The 21,073-nt window shown below is 60.6% G+C and overlaps 1 protein-coding gene across 1 annotated transcript in view; it reads right to left on the bottom strand.

Moving 5' to 3' along the window:
* The window catches only part of CPSF1 (cleavage and polyadenylation specific factor 1), a gene marked incomplete at its 5' end in the record, with an annotated part of 64,430 nt that extends 43,384 nt beyond the window's left edge, over positions 1-21,046 (bottom strand). The window contains 15 exons of the mRNA XM_054295239.1: positions 736-877; positions 1,279-1,398; positions 2,405-2,497; positions 5,366-5,446; positions 7,745-7,819; positions 8,952-9,046; positions 10,435-10,486; positions 11,464-11,589; positions 13,269-13,356; positions 14,099-14,192; positions 16,319-16,429; positions 18,178-18,317; positions 18,758-18,904; positions 18,977-19,128; positions 20,963-21,046. Of these exons, the coding sequence (XP_054151214.1) occupies positions 736-877; positions 1,279-1,398; positions 2,405-2,497; positions 5,366-5,446; positions 7,745-7,819; positions 8,952-9,046; positions 10,435-10,486; positions 11,464-11,589; positions 13,269-13,356; positions 14,099-14,192; positions 16,319-16,429; positions 18,178-18,317; positions 18,758-18,904; positions 18,977-19,128; positions 20,963-21,046 (1,600 nt within the window). The remainder of the gene's footprint in view (positions 1-735; positions 878-1,278; positions 1,399-2,404; positions 2,498-5,365; positions 5,447-7,744; positions 7,820-8,951; positions 9,047-10,434; positions 10,487-11,463; positions 11,590-13,268; positions 13,357-14,098; positions 14,193-16,318; positions 16,430-18,177; positions 18,318-18,757; positions 18,905-18,976; positions 19,129-20,962) is intronic.
* Between the last annotated feature and the right edge of the window lie 27 nt (positions 21,047-21,073).

The raw sequence follows: 21,073 nt of genomic DNA, 5'->3' as shown, positions 1-21,073 counted from the left end.
TGTGTCACTCACCGCCCTGCAGCAGCCTCAGTCCCAAAGGTGACACCTGCACGATGAACTGGCCCTGGCCCAGGTGTGTCCCTGTCCCCAGGTGTGTCCCCAGGTGTGTCCCCAGGTGTGTCCCCAGGTGTGTCACTCACCGCCCTGCAGCAGCCGCAGCCCCAGCGGTGACACCTGCACCATGAACTGGCCCTGGCCCAGGTGTGTCCCTGTCCCCAGGTGTGTCCCTGTCCCCAGGTGTGTCCCCAGGTGTCCCAGGTGTGTCACTCACCGCCCTGCAGCAGCCTCAGTCCCAAAGGTGACACCTGCACGATGAACTGGCCCTGGCCCAGGTGTGTCCCCAGGTGTGTCCCCAGGTGTGTCCCCAGGTGTGTCACTCACCGCCCTGCAGCAGCCGCAGTCCCAGCGGTGACACCTGCACGATGAACTGGCCCTGGCCCAGGTGTGTCCCTGTCCCCAGGTGTGTCCCCAGGTGTGTCCCCAGGTGTGTCACTCACCGCCCTGCAGCAGCCTCAGTCCCAAAGGTGACACCTGCACGATGAACTGGCCCTGGCCCAGGTGTGTCCCTGTCCCCAGGTGTGTCCCCAGGTGTCCCAGGTGTGTCACTCACCGCCCTGCAGCAGCCTCAGTCCCAGCGGTGACACCTGCACCATGAACTGGCCCTGGCCCAGGTGTGTCCCTGTCCCCAGGTGTGTCCCCAGGTGTGTCCCCAGGTGTCCCAGGTGTGTCACTCACCGCCCTGCAGCAGCCTCAGTCCCAGCGGTGACACCTGCACGATGAACTGGCCCTGGCCCAGGTTCCCCGCGAACACGGTCGGGCCCTGCGTGGCGAAGCCGCTCGTGTCCAGCTCCAGGATCTCCTGGCCCGTCTGCAGGATCTGGGGACATTGGGGACAGCGGGGACATTGGGGACACTGGGGACAGCGGGGACAGCGGGGACATTGGGGACACCAGGGGACAGCAAGGAGTGTCTGTGTCCCCATGTCCCTGTGATGTCCCTGTGATGTCCCTGTGATGTCCCCTCACCATGGTGGAGCCCTCGCGGCTCAGGATGAGGAACCCCTGTCCCCACGATGTCCCCAGTGTCCCCTCACCATGGTGGAGTCCTCGCAGCTCAGGATGAGGAACCCGTGACCCCATGATGTCCCCAATGTCCCCATTCAATGTCCCCTCACCATGGTGGAGTCCTCGCGGCTCAGGATGAGGAACCCGTGACCCCACGATGTCCCCAATGTCCCCAATGTCCCCAATGTCCCCAATGTCCCCAGTGTCCCCTCACCATGGTGGAGTCCTCGCGGCTCAGGATGAGGAACCCGTGACGTTCCCCGTCCTCCTCAGGAGGTTCCGGAGCCGCCGCCGCCGCCTCGGGCTCCGCGCTGGTCCCCGGGGCCACCTCGGGCTGTGGGGACAGAGCACCCGTGGGGACACGGACGGGGACAGGGGACACGGGGACACGGGGACATGGAGGGACAGGGGGACAAGAGGGGACAGGGACAGGGACACGGGGGGACACGGGGACATGGAGGGACAGGGGGACACCAACACAGGGACATGGAGGAACAGGGGGACAAGAGGGGACAGGGACAGGGGACACGGGGACACGGGGACATGGAGGGACAGGGGGACAAGAGGGGACAGGGACAGGGGACACGGGGGGACACGGGGACATGGAGGGACAGGGGGACACCAACACAGGGACATGGAGGAACAGGGGGACAAGAGGGGACAGGGACAGGGGACACGGGGACACGGGGACATGGAGGGACAGGGGGACACCAACACAGGGACATGAGGGAACAGGGGGACAAGGGGACACAGGGACACACAGAGGACACGGAGGAACAGGGGGACAAGAGGGGACAGGGACACGGGATGAGGGGACACAGGGGGACACAGGGACAGTGGGACATGGGGATGGGGACATGGACATAGCGACATGGAAGGACATGGGGACACAGACACGGACACACGGACAGGGGACACAGAGGACATGGAAGGACAGGGGGACATGGGGACACAGACACAGGGACAGGGGGACATGGGGATGGGGACACAGGGACATGGGGACATGGAAGGACATGGGGACACAGACACAGACACACGGACGGGACACAGAGGACATGGAGGGACAGGGGGACAAGAGGGGACAGGGACACGGGATGAGGGGACACAGGGGGACACAGAGGACGTGGGGACATGGAGGGACATGGGGACACAGACACAGGGACAGGGGGACAGGGGCACACAGGGGGACATGGGGACACAGAAGGACGTGGGGACATGGAGGGACATGGGGACACGGACACGGGGACATGAGGGGATGGGGGACATGGGGACACAGTGACATAGAAGGGTGACAGTGACACAGGGAGGGTGACAAGGGGACACAGGTGACACGGTGACACACCTGTTCCCGCGGGGGGGGGCGCGGTGACCGTCCACATGTCGTAACAGCCGGGCAGCTCGAAGGTGGTGACAACCTGCGGCCGGATGCTGCGCTGGGGACAGGGACAGGGACAGGGACAGCGTCAGGGACAGACAGGGGGACAGGGACAGGGGACAGGGCTGGGGACAGGGACGGGACAGGGACAGGGACAGACAGGGGGACAGGGACAGGGACAGGGACGGGGACAGGGACAGGGACGGGGACAGGGACAGGAACAGGGGACAGGGACAGGGATGGGGGACAGCGTCAGGAACAGGGATGGGGACAGGGACAGGGGACAAGAGTCCGGGAGACAGGGACAGGGACAAGGATGGGGACAAGGATGGGGACAGGGAGCAGGGAAAGCCATCCGGGGACAGTTCCATCCTCATGGGGTGCTGCCCCATAGATTTGGGGCACCCCACAGTTTTGGGGTGTCCCTGGGGGGTACAGGCAGGTTTAGGGTTTTGGGGTGTCGCTGGGGGGTACAGGCAGTTTTTGGGGTACCCCACAGTTTTGGGGTGTCCCTGGGGGGTACAGGCAGGTTTGGGGTTTTGGGGTGTCGCTGGGGGGTACAGGCAGTTTTTGGGGTACCCCACAGTTTTGGGGTGTCGCTGGGGGGTACAGGCAGGTTTGGGGTTTTTGGGGTGTCCCTGGGGGGGTACAGGCAGTGTTTGGGGTGCGCCCCATGGATTTTGGGGTTTTGGGGTGTCGCTGGGGGGGTACAGGCGCTCCCCAGACTTTGGGGTCCCCCTGGTTCGCCCCAGCCCTGCTCTGGCACCGGGATCGGCCCCCGGGAACCTCCCACGGGGGACTCTGGGGTGCGGCGGGGTTTTGGGGTTCAGGGGGGTTTGGGGGGGTTGGGGTTCAGGGGGGTTTGGGGTTCAGTGGGGGTTTGGGGTTCAGGGGTGTTTGGGGTTTTGGGGTTCAGGGAGGTTTGGGGTTCAGGGGGGTTTGGGGTTCAGGGGGGTTTGGGGTTTTGGGGTTCAGGGAGGTTTGGGGTTCAGTGGGGGTTTGGGGTTTTGGGGTTCAGGGAGGTTTGGGGTTCTGGGGGGTTTGCGGTTTTGGGGGGTTTGGGGTTCTGGGGTTCGGAGGGGGTTTTGGGGTTCAGGGGCATTTTGGGGTTCAGAGGGGGTTTTGGGGTCCAACAGGGCTTGGGATTTGGGGTTTTGGGGTTCAGGGGGGTTTGGGGTCTAGGCGGGGTTGGGGTTTAGGGGGAGTTTGTGGGGTGCAGGGGGATTTGGGGTTCAAGGGGCAGGATTGGGGATCAGGGGGCTTTGGGGTTTTGGGGTTCAGGGAGGTTTTGGGGGTTCAGGGAGGGTTTGGAGTCCAGGGGGGATTTGGGGTTTTTGGGGTTCAGGGGGGGTTTTGGGGTTTGTGGGGTTCAGGGGATTTGAGGTTCAGGGGGGTTTTGTGGGGTTCAGGGGAGGATTAGGGGGTTTTGGGGTTTAGGTTTGTGGGTTTTGGGGTTCAGGGTTTTTGGGGTTCAGGGTGGTTTGGGGTTTTGGTGTTTAGGGGGGATTTGTGGGGTTCAGGGGGGTTTTGGGGTTCAGGGGCAGGATTGGGGATCGGGGGGTTGCAGGGTTTTGGGGTTCAGGAGGATTTTGGATCCAAGGGGGATTTGGGGTGCAAGGTCGGGGGTTGGGGTTTTGGAGTCCACGGGGCATTTGGGGTTTTGGGGTTCAGGGGGGTTTGTGGGTTTTGGGGGGATTTGTGGGGTTCAGGGGGGTTTGGGGGTTCAGGGGCAGGACTGGGGTTCAGGGGGGTTTGTGGGGTTTTGGGGTTCAGAGGGATTTTGGGGGTTCAAGGGGGGTTTGGGGTTTTTGGGGTTCAGAGGGGATTTCGGGTTCAGGAGGGATTTGGGTTTTAGGGGTTCAGGGGGGGAATGAGGTTTTGGGGTTTTCGGGGTTCAAGCGTATTTGGGGTTCAGGGGGGTTTGGGGGTTCAGGGGCAGGACTGGGGTTCAGGGGGGTTTGTGGGGTTTTGGGGTTCAGAGGGGTTTTTAGGATTCAGGGCGGTTTGGGGTCCAGGTGGGTTTGAGGTTTTTGGGGTTCCGGGGCGTTTGTGGGGTTCAGGGGATTTTGGGGTTCAGGGGGGTTTTGGGTTTTTTGGGGTTCAGGGGGATGTGGGGTTCAGGGGTTCAGGGGGGAATTGGGGTTTTTGGGGTACCTGCAGCACGGTCAGGGCCCCGTTCTTGCCGTACCCCGAGCACAGGGGGGGTTTGGGGTTTTTGGGGTGATTTTTGGCGGTTTGGGGTGGTTTTTGGGGTTTTTGGGGTGTGTTTGGGACGTTTTTGGGGTGTTTTTTGGGGTTTTTGAGGTGTTTGGGGGTTTTGAGGTGTTTTGAGGTGTTTGGGGTTTTTGGGATGTTTTTTGGGGTGATTTTGGGGGTTTTTGGGTACCTGCAGCACGGTCAGGGCCCCGTTCTTGCCGTACCCCGAGCACAGGGGGGGTTTGGGGTTTTTGGGGTGATTTTTGGGGGTTTTTGGGGTGATTTTGGGGGTTTTTGGGTACCTGCAGCACGGTCAGGGCCCCGTTCTTGCCGTGCCCCGAGCACAGGCGGGGTTTGGGGTTTTTGGGGTGATTTTTGGGGTGATTTTGGGGGTTTTTGGGTACCTGCAGCACGGTCAGGGCCCCGTTCTTGCCGTACCCCGAGCACAGGGGGGGTTTGGGGTTTTTGGGGTGATTTTTGGGGGTTTTTGGGGTGATTTTGGGGGTTTTTGGGTACCTGCAGCACGGTCAGGGCCCCGTTCTTGCCGTGCCCCGAGCACAGGCGGGGTTTGGGGTTTTTGGGGTGATTTTTGGGGTGATTTTGGGGGTTTTTGGGTACCTGCAGCACGGTCAGGGCCCCGTTCTTGCCGTACCCCGAGCACAGGGGGGGTTTGGGGTTTTTGGGGTGATTTTTGGGGGTTTTTGGGGTGATTTTGGGGGTTTTTGGGTACCTGCAGCACGGTCAGGGCCCCGTTCTTGCCGTACCCCGAGCACAGGACGATCTCCAGGTCGGGCTCGGGGCTGTTCTGGAACTGCAGAGAAACAGCGGGGTCAGCTTTGGGCTCATTTGGGGTTTTTGGGGCTCATTTTGGGGGTTTTGGGGCTCATTTGGGGTTTTGGGGCACATTTTGGGGGTTTTGGGGCTCATTTGGGGTTTTTGGGGCGCATTTTGGGGTTTTGGGGCTCATTTGGGGGTTTTGGGGCTCATTTGGGGTTTTTGGGGCTCATTTTGGGGGTTTTGGGGCTCATTTTGGGGTTTTTGGGGCTCATTTGGGGTTTTTGGGGCTCATTTGGGGGTTTTGGGGCTCATTTTGGGGGTTTTGGGGCTCATTTGGGGTTTTTGGGGCTCATTTTGGGGGTTTTGGGGCTCATTTGGGGGTTTTGGGGCTCATTTTGGGGGCTTTGGGGCTCATTTTGGGGTTTTTGGGGCTCATTTGGGGGCTTTGGGGCTCATTTTGGGGTTTTTGGGGCTCATTTGGGGGTTTTGGGGCTCATTTTGGGGGTTTTGGGGCTCATTTGGGGGTTTTGGGGCTCATTTTGGGGGCTTTGGGGCTCATTTTGGGGTTTTTGGGGCTCATTTGGGGGTTTTGGGGCACATTTTGGGGTTTTTGGGGCTCATTTGGGGTTTTTGGGGCTCATTTTGGGGGTTTTGGGGCACATTTTGGGGTTTTTGGGGCTCATTTTGGGGGTTTTGGGGCTCATTTGGGGGGTTTTGGGGCTCATTTGGGGGTTTTGGGGCTCATTTTGGGGGTTTTGGGGCACTTTTCCAGGGGCTTTTTGGGGCTTTTTCCCCCTCACCCTCTTGGGCAGGAAGGTCAGGTTTGGGGTGGATTTTAGGGTGGGTTTTGGGGTGGGTTTCTGGGGTACGTTTTGGGGTGTTTCTGGGGGTTTGTGGGTCCCTCATTGGGCTGGGTTTTGGGGTACATTTTAGGGTTTTTGGGTCCCTCACCTCCTCAGACAGGAAGGCCGGGTTTGGGCTGGGTTTGGGGTGGTTTTTGGGGTCCATTTTGGGGTTTTTGGGGCACATTTTGGGGTTTTTGTGTCCCTCACCTCCCCAGACAGGAAGGCCGGGTTTGGGCTGGGGTTTGGGGTGGATTTGGGGTTTTTGAGGTACATTTTGGGGTGTTTTTGTGGTACATTTTGGGGTACATTTGGGGTACATTTTGGGGTACATTTTGGGGTTTTTCTCCCTTCACCTCCTCAGACAGGAAGGCCGGGTTTGGGCTGGGTTTGGGGTCCATTTCGGGGTACATTTGGGGTTTTTGGGGTACATTTTGGGGTACATTTTGGGGTCCATTTGGGGTTTTTGGGGTACATTTTGGGGTACATTTTGGGGTACAATTTGGGGTTTTTGGGGTCCATTTTGGGGTACATTTGGGGTTTTTGGGGTACATTTTGGGGTCCATTTTGGGGTACATTTGGGGGTTTTGGGGTACATTTTGGGGTACATTTTGGGGTACAATTTGGGGTTTTTAGGGTCCATTTTGGGGTACATTTGGGGATTTTGGGGTACATTTGGGGATTTTGGGGTACATTCTGGGGCCCCTCACCTCCTCGGACAGGAAGGCCGGGTTTGGGTGGTTTTTGGGGGAGATTTTGGGGTAGATTTTGGGGTGTTTTTGGGGTTTTTCTCCCCTCACCTCCTCAGACAGGAAGGCCGGGTTTGGGTGGTTTTTGGGGTACATTTTGGGGTAGATTTTGGGGTACATTTGGGGTACATTTTGGGGTACATTTTGGGTACATTTTGGGGTACATTTGGGGTACATTTTGGGGTGTTTTTGGGGTTTTTCTCCCCTCACCTCCTCGGACATGAAGGCCGGGTTTGGGTGGGTTTTGGGGTAGATTTTGGGGTACATTTTGGGGTAGATTTTGGGGTACATTTGGGGTACATTTTGGGGTACATTTGGGGTAGATTTTGGGGTGTTTTTGGGGTTTTTCTCCCCTCACCTCCTCGGACAGGAAGGCCGGGTTTGGGGTGGTTTTTGGGCTGGGTTTGGGGTGGTTTTTGGGGTACATTTTGGGGTCCATTTTGGGGTCCATTTGGGGGTTTTGGGGTACATTTTGGGGTACAATTTGGGGTACAATTTGGGGTTTTTAGGGTACATTTTGGGGTACATTTGGGGTTTTTGGGGTACATTTGGGGTAGATTTTGGGGTGTTTTGGGGGTTTTTCTCCCCTCACCTCCTCGGACAGGAAGGCCGGGTTTGGGGTGGTTTTTGGGCTGGGTTTGGGGTGGTTTTTGGGGTACATTTTGGGGTACATTTTGGGGTAGATTTTGGGGTACATTTGGGGTAGATTTTGGGGTGTTTTTGGGGTTTTTCTCCCCTCACCTCCTCGGACAGGAAGGCCGGCTCCCCCATGGCGGCGTTGGCGCAGGGCCCGATGTTGAGGATGCTGTCGCACACCTGGCACGGGGACAGCGACAGCGCCGTCACACCGGGGTGACACACGGGTGACAGGGAGGTGACAGCGACAGGATCTCAAAGGAACAGGTGGCCAGCTGGGGGTCACAAAGATGCGACACAGGTGACAGGTGACGCAAAGCTGACAAGGAGGTGACAGGTGACAGGGAGGTGACACGGAGGTGAAAGGTGACACACAGGTGACGTCACCTCGAAGGAGTAGGTGAACAGCTGTGTGTGACAGGGATGTGACACACAGATGACACACAGATGACACAGGTGACACAGGTGACAGTGACAGTACCTCGAAGGAGTAGGTGGCCAGCTGGGTGTGACAGGGAGGTGACAGACACACAGGTGACAGACACACAGGTGACACACAGGTGACACAGGTGACAATGACAATGACAGTACCTCGAAGGAGTAGGTGGCCAGCTGTGTGTGACAGGGAGGTGACAGACACACAGGTGACAGTGACAGTGACAGTACCTCGAAGGAGTAGGTGGCCAGCTGTGTGTGACAGGGAGGTGACACAGGTGACAGACACACAGGTGACACAGGTGACACAGGTGACAGTGACAGTACCTCGAAGGAGTAGGTGGCCAGCTGTGTGTGACAGGGAGGTGACAGACACACAGGTGACACACAGGTGACACAGGTGACACACAGGTGACAGTACCTCGAAGGAGTAGGTGGCCAGCTGTGTGTGACAGGGAGGTGACAGACACACAGGTGACAGTGACAGTGACAGTACCTCGAAGGAGTAGGTGGCCAGCTGTGTGTGACAGGGAGGTGACACAGGTGACAGACACACAGGTGACACAGGTGACACAGGTGACAGTGACAGTACCTCGAAGGAGTAGGTGGCCAGCTGTGTGTGACAGGGAGGTGACAGACACACAGGTGACACACAGGTGACAGTGACAGTACCTCGAAGGAGTAGGTGGCCAGCTGGGTGTGACAGGGAGGTGACAGAGAGGTGACACACAGGTGACACAGGTGACAGACACACAGGTGACACACAGGTGACAGTGACAGTACCTCGAAGGAGTAGGTGGCCAGCTGTGTGTGACAGGGAGGTGACAGACACACAGGTGACACACAGGTGACACAGGTGACACACAGGTGACAGTACCTCGAAGGAGTAGGTGGCCAGCTGTGTCCCCGAGGCCGCCTCGCTGCCGTACACCTCGATCTCGTCCACCTCGTCCTGAGCCTGCGGCTTCCCCCCTGGGACAGGGACAGCAGTGTCACCTGTGCCACCCATTGTCACCCAGCGTCACCCACTGTCACCCAGTGGCACCCACTGTCACCCAGTGTCACCCCCCTGGGACAGGGACAGCAGTGTCACCTGTGCCACCTACTGTCACCTGTGTCACCCACTGTCACCCCTGTGCCACCCAGTGTCACCTGTGTCACCCACTGTCACCCAGTGTCACCCCCCTGCCACAGGGACAGCAGTGTCACCTGTGTCACCCATTGTCACCCCTGGGTCACCTACTGTCACCCACTGTCACCCCTCTGTCACCTACTGCCACCCCCCTGGGACAGGGACACACCTGGGTCACCTATTGTCACCGTCACCTGTGTCACCTACAGTCACCTGTGTCACCCACTGCCAGCCAATGTCACCCCGCTGACACAGGGACACACCTGGGTCACCTGCTGTCACCTACAGTCGCCCACTGTCACCCCCCTGGCACAGGGACACACCTACTGTCACCTGCTGTCACCCATTGTCACTCACTGTCACCTACAGCTACCCACTGCCACCCCCCAGGACGGGGACTGAACTGTCACCCGTTGTCACCTGAGTCACCCATTGTCACCCCCCTGGCATAGGGACACACCTACTGTCACTTGTGTCACCTGTGTCACCCACCGTCACCCCCCTGGCACAGGGACACACCTACTGTCACCTGTGTCACCTGTGTCACCCACTGTCACCCCCTTGGGACAGAACTGTCACCCAGTGTCACCCCCCAGGGTCTCCACAGGTGACGCGGGTCCCCAGGTGTGTCCAGGTGTCCCCCAGTGTCCCCAGTACCCTCAAAGCGTCCCCAGGTGCCCCCAGGTGTCCCAGACTGTCCCCAAGTGTCCCCAATGCCCCCCTGCTGTCCCCAGGTGCTCCCCAGGTGTTCCCACTGTTCCCAAGGTGTCCCCCATTACCCCCAGGTGTCCCCAGGTGTCCCCAGGTGTCCCCAGGTGTGTCCCAGGTGTCCCCCATTACCCCCAGGTGTCCCCAGGTGTGTCCCAGGTGTCCCCGAGTACCCCCAGGTGTCCCCAGGTGTCCCCAGGTGTCCCCACTGTCCCCCATTACCCCCAGGTGTCCCCCATTACCCCCAGGTGTCCCCAGGTGTCCCCAGGTGTCCCCAGGTGTGTCCCAGGTGTCCCCCATTACCCCCAGGTGTCCCCAGGTGTGTCCCAGGTGTCCCCGAGTACCCCCAGGTGTCCCCAGGTGTCCCCAGGTGTCCCCACTGTCCCCCATTACCCCCAGGTGTCCCCCATTACCCCCAGGTGTCCCCAGGTGTCCCCAGGTGTGTCCCAGGTGTCCCCGAGTACCCCCAGGTGTCCCCAGGTGTCCCCAGGTGTCCCCAGGTGCCCCCAGGTGTCCCCACCTGCCCACGGCCCCGATGGCTCCGAGCGTTTCTTCTTCACCGGGGGCTCCTCCTGGGGGGGAAAGGGACAGGTTCGGGGTGCCCAGGTGGATTTTGGGGTCCCCAGGTGGATTTTGGGGTGCCCAGCTGTGCTTTGGGGTGCCCAGGTGGATTTCGGGGATCCCCAGGTTCATTTTGGGGTGCCCAGGTTCATTTTGGGGATCCCCAGCTGTGCTGTGGGGTGCCCAGGTGTGCTCTGGGGTGCCCAGGTGAGCTGTGGGGTGCCCAGGTGTGCTCTGGGGTGCCCAGGTGTGCTGTGGGGTGCCCAGGTGAGCTGTGGGGTGCCCAGGTGTGCTCTGGGGTGCCCAGGTGTGCTGTGGGGTGCCCAGGTGAGCTGTGGGGTGCCCAGGTGTGTTCTGGGGTGCCCAGGTGTGCTGTGGGGTGCCCAGGTGAGCTGTGGGGTGCCCAGATGGATTTTGGGGTGCCCAGCTGTGCTCTGGGGTGCCCAGGTGTGCTCTGGGGTGCCCAGGTGTGCTGTGGGGTGCCCAGGTGAGCTCTGGGGTGCCCAGCTGTGCTCTGGGGTGCCCAGGTGAGCTCTGGGGTGCCCAGGTGAGCTGTGGGGTGCCCAGGTGTGCTCTGGGGTGCCCAGGTGAGCTCTGGGGTGCCCAGCTGTGCTCTGGGGTGCCCAGGTGTGCTGTGGGGTGCCCAGGTGAGCTGTGGGGTGCCCAGGTGAGCTCTGGGGTGCCCAGGTGAGCTCTGGCACTGCCCAGGTGTGCTGTGGGGTGCCCAGCTGTGCTCTGGGGTGCCCAGGTGAGCTCTGGGGTGCCCAGGTGAGCTGTGGGGTGCCCAGGTGTGCTGTGGGGTGCCCAGGTGTGCTCTGGGGTGCCCAGGTGAGCTCTGGGGTGCCCAGGTGTGCTCTGGGGTGCCCAGGTGAGCTGTGGGGTGCCCAGGTGGATTTTGGGGTGCCCAGCTGTGCTCTGGGGTGCCCAGGTGTGCTCTGGGGTGCCCAGGTGAGCTCTGGGGTGCCCAGGTGTGTTCTGGGGCTCTCACCTGTCTGTCGGGCCCGTCCCTGCCCGTGCCCGCGGGCGCCTCCTGCAGTTTCTCGGTGTACCTGAGCAGGAGCGAGTTGCCCAGGCGGGAGCCCAGGAACAGATAGCCCGGCTCCAGGGGCACCATCTGGGGACACACCTGGGTGTCACCTGAGTGTCACCTGAGTGCCACCTGAGTGTCACCTGAGTGTCACCTGAGTGCCACCTGAGTGTCACCTCAGTGTCACCTGAGTGTCACCTCAGTGCCACCTGAGTGTCACCTGAGTGCCACCTGAGTGTCCCCAGGAACAGATAGCCCGGCTCCAGGGGCACCATCTGGGGACATGTGGGTGTCACCTGAGTGTCACCTGAGTGTCACCTGAGTGCCACCTGAGTGCCACCTGAGTGTCACCTGAGTGCCACCTGAGTGTCACCTGAGTGCCACCTCAGTGCCACCTCAGTGCCACCAGGAACAGATAGCCCGGCTCCAGGGGCACCATCTGGGGACACATGGGTGCCACCTCAGGGTCACCTCAGGGTCACCAGGTGGCCCCCAGGTGTCCCCCAGGATCCTCAAAGTGCCCTCAGGTGTCCCCAGGTGTCCCCACTGTCCCCCAGGTGTCCCCAGAGATGTCCCTGGTATCCTCCAGGTGTCCCCCGAGCGTCCCCAGCTGTCCCCAGTGCTCCCAAGGTGTCCCCACGTGTCCCCAGGTGTCCTCACTGTCCCCCAGGTGTCCTCAAACTGTCCCCAAAAGTCCCCAGTGTCCCCAGTGTCCCCAGGTGTCCCCAGTGCTCCCAAGGTGTCCCCCACTGTCCCCCAGCTGTCCTCAAACTGTCCCCAGTGTCCCCAGGTGTCCCAGACTGTCCCCAGGTGTCCCCAGGATCCTCAGAGTGTCCCCAGACTGTCCCCAGGTGTCTCCAGTGCCCCCCAGGTGTCCCTCACTGTCCCCCACGTGTCCTCAGACTGTCCCCAAATGTCCCCAGGTGTCTCTAGACTGTTCCCCAGGTGTGCCAGGTGTCCCCAGGTGTGCCAGGTGTGCCCGGGTGTCCCCCAGACTGTCCCAAGACTGTCCCCAGTGTCCCCACTGTCTCCAGGTGTGCCCAGGTGTGCCATGGGGTCCCCAGGGGTGCCCAGACTGTCCCCAGTGTCCCCAGGTGTCCCAGGTGTCCCCAGTGTCCCCAGCTGTCCCCAGGTGTCCCCAGCTGTCCCCCGAATGTCCCCAGGTGTCCCCAGTGTCCCCAGTGTCCCCAGATGTCCCCAGACTGTCCCCAGGTGTCCCAGGTGTCCCCAGGTGTCCCCAGGTGTCCCAGGTGTCCCCAGCTGTCCCCAGTGTCCCCAGATGTCCCCAGACTGTCCCCAGGTGTCCCAGGTGTCCCCAGTGTCCCCAGGTGTCCCCAGCTGTCCCCAGCTGTCCCCAGTGTCCCCAGCTGTCCCCCGAATGTCCCCAGGTGTCCCCAGATGTCCCCAGACTGTCCCCAGCTGTCCCCAGTGTCCCCAGTGTCCCCAGCTGTCCCCAGGTGTCCCCAGGTGTCCCCAGGTGTCCCCAGGTGTCCCCAGTGTCCCCAGGTGTCCCCAGGTGTCCCCAGGTGTCCCCAGTGTCCCCAGTGTCCCCAGCTGTCCCCAGTGTCCCCAGGTGTCCCCAGTGTCCCCAGTGTCCCCAGGTGTCCCCAGTGTCCCCAGCTGTCCCCAGTGTCCCCAGTGTCCCCAGCTGTCCCCAGTGTCCCCAGACTGTCCCCAGACTGTCCCCAGGTGTCCCCAGACTGTCCCCAGGTGTCCCCAGTGTCCCCAGCTGTCCCCAGGTGTCCCCGGTGTCCCCAGGTGCTCACACAGGTGGTCAGGACGGACGCGGCCGCTTTGTCGAAGTGGAAGGAGCGCACGGAGCGCATCCCGTCCGTGATCAGCGTCAGCACGTAGCTGGGATGGCAAAGGGACACTCAGGGGGGTGACAGACCCCCGGGGACACCCCCGAACCCCCGGGGACACCCCCGAACCCTTGGGGACACCCTCGAACCCTTGGGGACACCCCCGAACCCCCGGGGACACCCCCAGAAAAACCAGGACCCCCAGAGACCCCCACTGTCCCAGGGACAGAGCGCATCCCGTCCGTGATCAGCGTCAGCAGAGCTGGGACACGAAAGGGACACTCAGGGGGGTGACAGACCCTTGGGGACACCCCCGAACCCCCGGGGACACCCCCGAACCCTTTGGGACACCCCCAAATCCCTGGGGACACCCCCGAAACCCTGGGGACACCCCCAGGACCCCCCACAATCCCTGCAGACCCCCAAAAGTCCCCCCAGGGACCCCCCCTTGTCCCAGGGCAGGAGGGGACAGAGCTCACCCTGTCCCTGAGCAGCGCCAGGACACGGCCGGGACAGGGGGTGGCACGTTGTGGGGGACAGGGGACACCCCCGAACCCCTGGGGACACCCCAAAACCCTTGGGGACACCCCAAACCCTTGGGGACACCCTCAGGACCCCATAAAGTCACTCCAGACCCCCAGGGACCCCCCCTTGTCCCAGGGCAGGAGGGGACAGAGCTCACCCTGTCCCTGAGCAGCGCCAGGACACGGCCGGGACACACAGGGGACACTTCAGGGGGGACATGGGGACCCCCCAAACCCTTGGGGACACCCCCAGGACCCCCCCAGACTCACATCTCCCCCCCCTTGAGCGAGATGACCATCTTGTCATAGGAGATGAAGGTGGCCTGGGCACAGTCCAGAGTCATCCTCACGCCCTCCTGGACCCCTGGGGACAGCGACGGGGACAGGGACAGTGAGGTGGGGACAGGGACAGGGATGGGACAGGGACGGGGACGGGGACAGTGAGGTGGGGACAGGGACAGGGATGGGACAGCGACGGGGACGGGGACAGTGAGGTGGGGACAGGGACGGGACAGGGACAGGGACAGTGAGGTGGGGACAGGGACAGGGATGGGACAGGGACAGGGATGGGACAGGGACAGGGACAGTGAGGTGGGGACAGGGACAGGGATGGGACAGGGACAGGGACAGGGACAGTGAGGTGGGGACAGGGACAGTGAGGTGGGGACAGGGACAGGGATGGGACAGCGACGGGGACAAGGACAGTGAGGTGGGGACAGGGACAGGGATGGGACAGGGACAGGGACAGGGACAGTGAGGTGGGGACAGGGACAGGGATGGGACAGGGACGGGGACGGGGACAGTGAGGTGGGGACAGGGACAGGGATGGGACAGGGACGGGGACAGGGACAGTGAGGTGGGGACAGGGACAGGGATGGGACAGGGACAGGGACAGGGACAGTGAGGTGGGGACAGGGACAGTGAGGTGGGGACAGGGACAGGGACAGTGAGGTGGGGACAGGGACAGGGATGGGACAGCGACGGGGACAAGGACAGTGAGGTGGGGACAGGGACAGGGATGGGACAGGGACAGGGACAGGGACAGTGAGGTGGGGACAGGGACAGTGAGGTGGGGACAGGGACAGGGATGGGACAGCGACGGGGACAAGGACAGTGAGGTGGGGACAGGGACAGGGATGGGACAGGGACAGGGACAGGGACAGTGAGGTGGGGACAGGGACAGTGAGGTGGGGACAGGGACAGGGATGGGACAGCGACGGGGACGGGGACAGTGAGGTGGGGACAGGGACAGGGATGGGACAGGGACAGGGACAGTGAGGTGGGGACAGGGACAGGGATGGGACAGGGACGGGGACGGGGACAGTGAGGTGGGGACAGGGACAGTGAGGTGGGGACAGGGACAGGGATGGGACAAGGACAGGGACAGTCACAGGGGGGACAGGGACAGGGATGGGACAGCAATGGGGACAGGGACAGTGAGGTGGGGACAGGGACAGGGATGGGACAGGGACAGGGACAGTCACAGGGGGGACAGGGACAGGGATGGGACAGGGACAGGGACAGGGACAGTCACAGCGGGGACAGGGACAGTCACAGGGGGGACAGGAACAGTGGGGACAGGGGCAGTCACAGGGGGGATGGGGACAGGGACAGGGATGGGACAGGGGTGGGGACAGTCACAGCTGGGGACAGCGACAAGGATGGGATAGGGACAGTGGGGACGGGGACAGGGATGGGGACAGGGACAGGGATGGGGACAGGGACAGTGGGGATGGGGACAGCGATGGGGACAGGGACAGGGACAATCACAGCAGGGATGGGGACAGGGATGGGGACAGAGATGGGGACAGTCACAGCAGGAACGGGGACAGGGATGGAGACTGTCACAACTGGGGAGACGGACACAGATGGGGACAGAGATGGAAACAGGGACAGGAATGGGGACAGTGACAGGGACAGGACAGGGATGGGGACACAAGAAATGGGAATGGGATAGTGACAGAGATGGGGACGGGGCCAGGGGACAGTGACACAGGGCCAGGGGACAGGGGACAGTGACACACACAGGGCCAGGGGACAGTGACACAGACAGGGCCATGGGACAGTGACACAGGGCCAGGGGACAGTGCCAGGGGACAGTGACACAGACAGTGCCAGGGGACAGTGACACACACAGGGCCAGGGGACAGTGACACAGACAGGGCCAGGGGACAGTGACACAGACAGGGCCAGGTGCGTCCCTTACGCAGAGGGAACACGGTGGTGCCGCAGGTGAGGCTGTTCAGGGCCACCCCGTACGGGGACAGGAACAGGTGACAGTGACAGGAACAGGGACAGGGATGGCGACAGGTGACAGGGACAGGTGACAGGTGTGTCACTCACGCAGCGGGAACACGGTGATGCCGCAGGTGAGGCTGTTCAGGGCCACCCCGTACGGGGACAGGAACAGGTGACAGTGACAGGAACAGGGATGGCGACAGGTGACAGGGACAGGTGACAGGGACAGTGAGAGGGGACAGTGTCACTCACGCAGCGGGAACACGGTGGTGCCGCAGGTGAGGCTGTTCAGGGCCACCCCGTACGGGGGCACGCTCTGGTTCAGGTACAGCAGCGAGTTCACAGCGAAGATCACAACACCCCCTGGGACACGGGGACAGTGTCAGTGTCATTGTCATTGTCACCGTCACAACACCCCCTGGGACATGGGGACAGTGTCAGTGTCATTGTCATTGTCACCATCACCACACCCCCTGGGACACGGGGACAGTGTCAGTGTCATTGTCACCGTCACAACACCCCCTGGGACATGGGGACATGGGGACAGTGTCAGTGTCATTGTCACCACACCCCCTGGCACATGGGGACAGTGTCAGTGTCATTGTCATTGTCACCATCACCACACCCCCTGGGACATGGGGACATGGGGACAGTGTCATTGTCAGTGTCACCGTCACCACACCCCCTGGGACATGGGGACACGGGGACAGTGTCAGTGTCATTGTCACCATCACCACACCCCCTGGGACATGGGGACATGGGGACAGTGTCATTGTCAGTGTCACCATCACCACACCCCCTGGGACATGGGGACAGTGTCAGTGTCGTTGTCACCATCACCACACCCCCTGGGACATGGGGACATGGGGACAGTGTCATTGTCATTGTCACCATCACCACACCCCCTGGGACATGGGGACAGTGTCATTGTCAGTGTCACCATCACCACACCCCCTGGGACATGCGCACAGTGTCAGTGTCACCACACCCCCTGTGTCACTGACTGTCACTGTCATTGTGTCACTGTCACTATCACTGTCACTGTGTCACAGTCACTGTGTCACTGTGTCACTGTGTCACGGTCACTGTCACGGTCACTGTGTCACTGTCACAGTGTCACTATCACTGTCACTGTCACTGTGTCACTGTGTCACTGTGTCACTGTCACTGTCCCTGTCACTGTCACCATCACTGTGTCACTGTCACTGTCACTGTGTCACTGTCACTGTGTCACTGTGTCACTGTCACTGTCACTGTCACTGTGTCACTGTGTCACTGTCACTGTGTCACTATCACTGTCACTGTGTCACTGTCACTGTCACTGTGTCACTGTGTCACTGTCACTGTCACTGTCACTGTCACCGTCACTGTCACTGTGTCACTGTCACTGTGTCACTGTCACTGTCACTGTGTCACTGTGTCACTGTCACTGTCACTGTCACTGTCACCGTCACTGACCGATGGGTTTGGGCCCGGGCAGTGCCTGGGTGCAGTCGAAGGGCAGCGAGCTCAGGGACCAGATCACTGTCACTGTGTCACTGTCACTGTGTCACTGTCACTGTCACTGTGTCACTGTCACTGTCCCTGTCACTGTCACTGTCACTGTGTCACTGTCACTGTCACTGTGTCACTGTCACTGTGTCACTGTCACTGTGTCACTGTGTCACTGTCACTGTGTCACTGTCACTGTGTCACTGTCACTGTCACTGTGTCACTGTGTCACTGTCACTGTCCCTGTCACTGTCACCGTCACTGACCGATGGGTTTGGGCCCGGGCAGTGCCTGGGTGCAGTCGAAGGGCAGCGAGCTCAGGGACCAGATCACTGTCACTGTGTCACTGTCACTGTGTCACTGTCACTGTCACTGTGTCACTGTCACTGTGTCACTGTCACCGTCACTGTGTCACTGTGTCACTGTCACTGTCACTGTCACTGTGTCACTGTCACTGTCACTGTCACTGTCACTGTGTCACTGTCACTGTGTCACTGTCACCGTCACTGACCGATGGGTTTGGGCACGGGCAGTGCCTGGGTGCAGTCGAAGGGCAGCGAGCTCAGGGACCAGATCACTGTCACTGTGTCACTGTCCCTGTCACTGTCACCGTCACTGACCGATGGGTTTGGGCACGGGCAGTGCCTGGGTGCAGTCGAAGGGCAGCGAGCTCAGGGACCAGATCACCGGGTGCACGCGCTGCAGGATGTTCAGCGAGATGGCCACGATGCTGCACGTGTCCTGCCGCACTGCCACCCTCCTGTGGGGACAGCTCTGTCACCTGGGTGTCACCTGGGGGTGACAAACACACCCTGACCCCCCCTGTGTCCTGCCGCACTGCCACCCTCCTGTGGGGACAGCTCTGTCACCTGGGTGTCACCTGAGTGTCCCCTGGGGGTGTCACAGTGTCCTGCCGCACTGCCACCCTCCTGTGGGGACACCCGTGTCACCTGGGGGTGACAGACACAGCCTGACCCCAAATTCCCCTGGGACCCCCAGACTGACCCGGGCCAGCTCTGGTTGGGCTCACAGAGGATCAGCAGCGTGGGCTCACAGCAGCCGTGCAGGAACTGCACGGGCTGGGACCCCCAAAACCCCTTGAAGAGTGCCTCAAATTCCCTCCAAACTCCCCCAAATCCCCCCAAAATTGCCTCAAACCCCCCCAAAACTGCTCCAAGCCCCCCAGACCCCCGCACTGACCCGGGCCAGGTCTGGTTGGGCTCGAAGAGGATCAGCAGCGTGGGCTCGTAGTAGCCGTGCAGGAACTGCATGTCGATGATGTTGAGCAGTTTCTCGTCCAGCTCGCGCACGTCGATGATGTAGCTGGGCAGGAAGCTCGACTTCTGCCTGCGGGGTCGGGGGGTTCAGGGGGGCTCTCTGGCTTTTGGGGGGCCCCGGGGGGTCCGGGGGGTCTCTCACCCCTCTCCCACCGGCCCCTCGTGCTCGTCGGCCAGCGAGTCCCTGCGGAAGGGCAGCACCACCAGGCGGGTGCCGTAGATCAGCATCACCGCGCAGCGCCCGTCGGGGTCCACGCGCACCCGCGGCGTGTGCACGTTCTGCACGAAGCCGTCCTGCAAAAAACGGGGGTTTGGGAACCCCAAATGGGATCTGGGAACCCCAAAATCCATCCCAGAGCTCCCTGTGCACGTTCTGCACGAAGCCGTCCTGCAAAAAACGGGGGTTTGGGAACCCCAAATGGGATCTGGGAACCCCAAAATCCATCCCAGAGCTCCCTGTGCACGTTCTGCACGAAGCCGTCCTGGAAAATATGGGGTTTGGGGTGATTTAGGGGGCTCTGGAACCCCCAAATCCATCCCAGAGTGACCCCACACATGCACATGGGGGGTGTGCACGTTCTGCACGAAGCCGTCCTGCAAAAAACGGGGGTTTGGGAACCCCAAATGGGATCTGGGAACCCCAAAATCCATCCCAGAGCTCCCTGTGCACGTTCTGCACGGAGCCATCCTGCAAAAAACGGGGGTTTGGGAACCCCAAAAGGGATCTGGGAACCCCAAAATCCATCCCAGAGCTCCCTGTGCACGTTCTGCACGGAGCCGTCCTGCAAAAATGGAATTTTGGAACCCCAAAAGGGATTTGGGAACCCCCAAATCCATCCCAGAGCTCCGTGTGCACGCTCTGCACAAAGCCATCCTGGAAAAATGGAATTTTGGAACCCCAAATGGGATTTGGGAACCCCCAAATCCATCCCAGAGTGACCCCGCACATCTGGGGGATTTGGGATGGTCAGGACAACCCTGGGACCTGCTGAACCCCAACATTTGGGGGGAAATTCGGGGATTTTGGGGTTCTGGAAGAACTCTGGGATCTGGGGGGGACCCCAAAATCCATTTTTGGGGGGAAAATTTGGAGATTTTGGGGTAAAATGTGGGGGGTTTTGGTGTAAATTTGGGAATTTTGGGGGTAAATTTGGGGATTTTGGGGTAAAATTTGGGATAAATTTGGGGTCCCAGCTCACCCTGAGCTCTGAGGGAACCCCAAAATCCATTTCTGGGGTAAATTTGGGGTAAATTTGGGGTTCTGGGCTCACCCTGAGCTCTGAGGGAACCCCAAGATCCATTTTGGGTTTAATTTGGGGGTTTTGGGGTAAATTTGGGGTCCCAGCTCACCCTGAGCTCTGAGGGAACCCCAAATCCATTTTTGGGGTTAATTTTGGGTAAATTTGGGGGTTTTGGGATACATTTGGGGTTCTGGGCTCACCCTGAGCTCTGAGGGAACCCCCAAATCCATTTTTGGGGTTAATTTGGGGTTAATTTGGGGTTTTGGGGTACATTTGGGGTTCTGGGCTCACCCTGAGCTCTGAGGGAACCCCAAATCCATTTTTGGGGTTGATTTGGGGTTTTTGGGGTTAATTTGGGGTTAATTTGGGGTTTTTGGGGTACATTTGGGGTTCTGGGCTCACCCTGAGCTCTGAGGGAACCCCCAAATCCATTTTTGGGGTTGATTTGGGAAGTTTTGGGGTTCTGGGCTCACCCTGAGCTCTGAGGGAGCCCCAAATCCATTTTTGGGGTTGATTTGGGGTTTTGGGGTACATTTGGGAAGTTTTGGGGTTCTGGGCTCACCCTGAGCTCTGAGGGAGCCCCAAATCCATTTTTGGGGTTGATTTGGGGTTAATTTGGGGTTAATTTGGGGTTAATTTGGGGTTTTTGGGGTTTTTGGGGTACATTTGGGGTTCTGGGCTCACCCTGAGCTCTGAGGGAGCCCCAAATCCATTTTTGGGGTTAATTTGGGGTTAATTTGGGGTTAATTTGGGGTTTTTGGGGTACATTTGGGGTTCTGGGCTCACCCTGAGCTCTGAGGGAGCCCCAAATCCATTTTTGGGGTTAATTTGGGTTAATTTGGGGTTAATTTGGGGTTTTTGGGGTACATTTGGGGTTCTGGGCTCACCCTGAGCTCCGGCTCCTCGAAGTAGTGCAGGGACAGAGTCTTGAGGTCGTGGGTGCCGGGGTCGTACTCCACCACCGACAGCTGGGAGGGGAACCCCAAAAACCGGTTAGG

The sequence above is a fragment of the Melozone crissalis genome, unplaced genomic scaffold, assembly GCF_028551555.1.
Source record: "Melozone crissalis strain CALT ecotype California unplaced genomic scaffold, PUWL_Pcris_2 ptg000549l_1, whole genome shotgun sequence".
NCBI classification, from domain to species: domain Eukaryota; kingdom Metazoa; phylum Chordata; class Aves; order Passeriformes; family Passerellidae; genus Melozone; species Melozone crissalis.
Note: the sequence above shows the minus strand (reverse complement) of the source record. Positions and strands in the feature narration are given on the sequence as shown.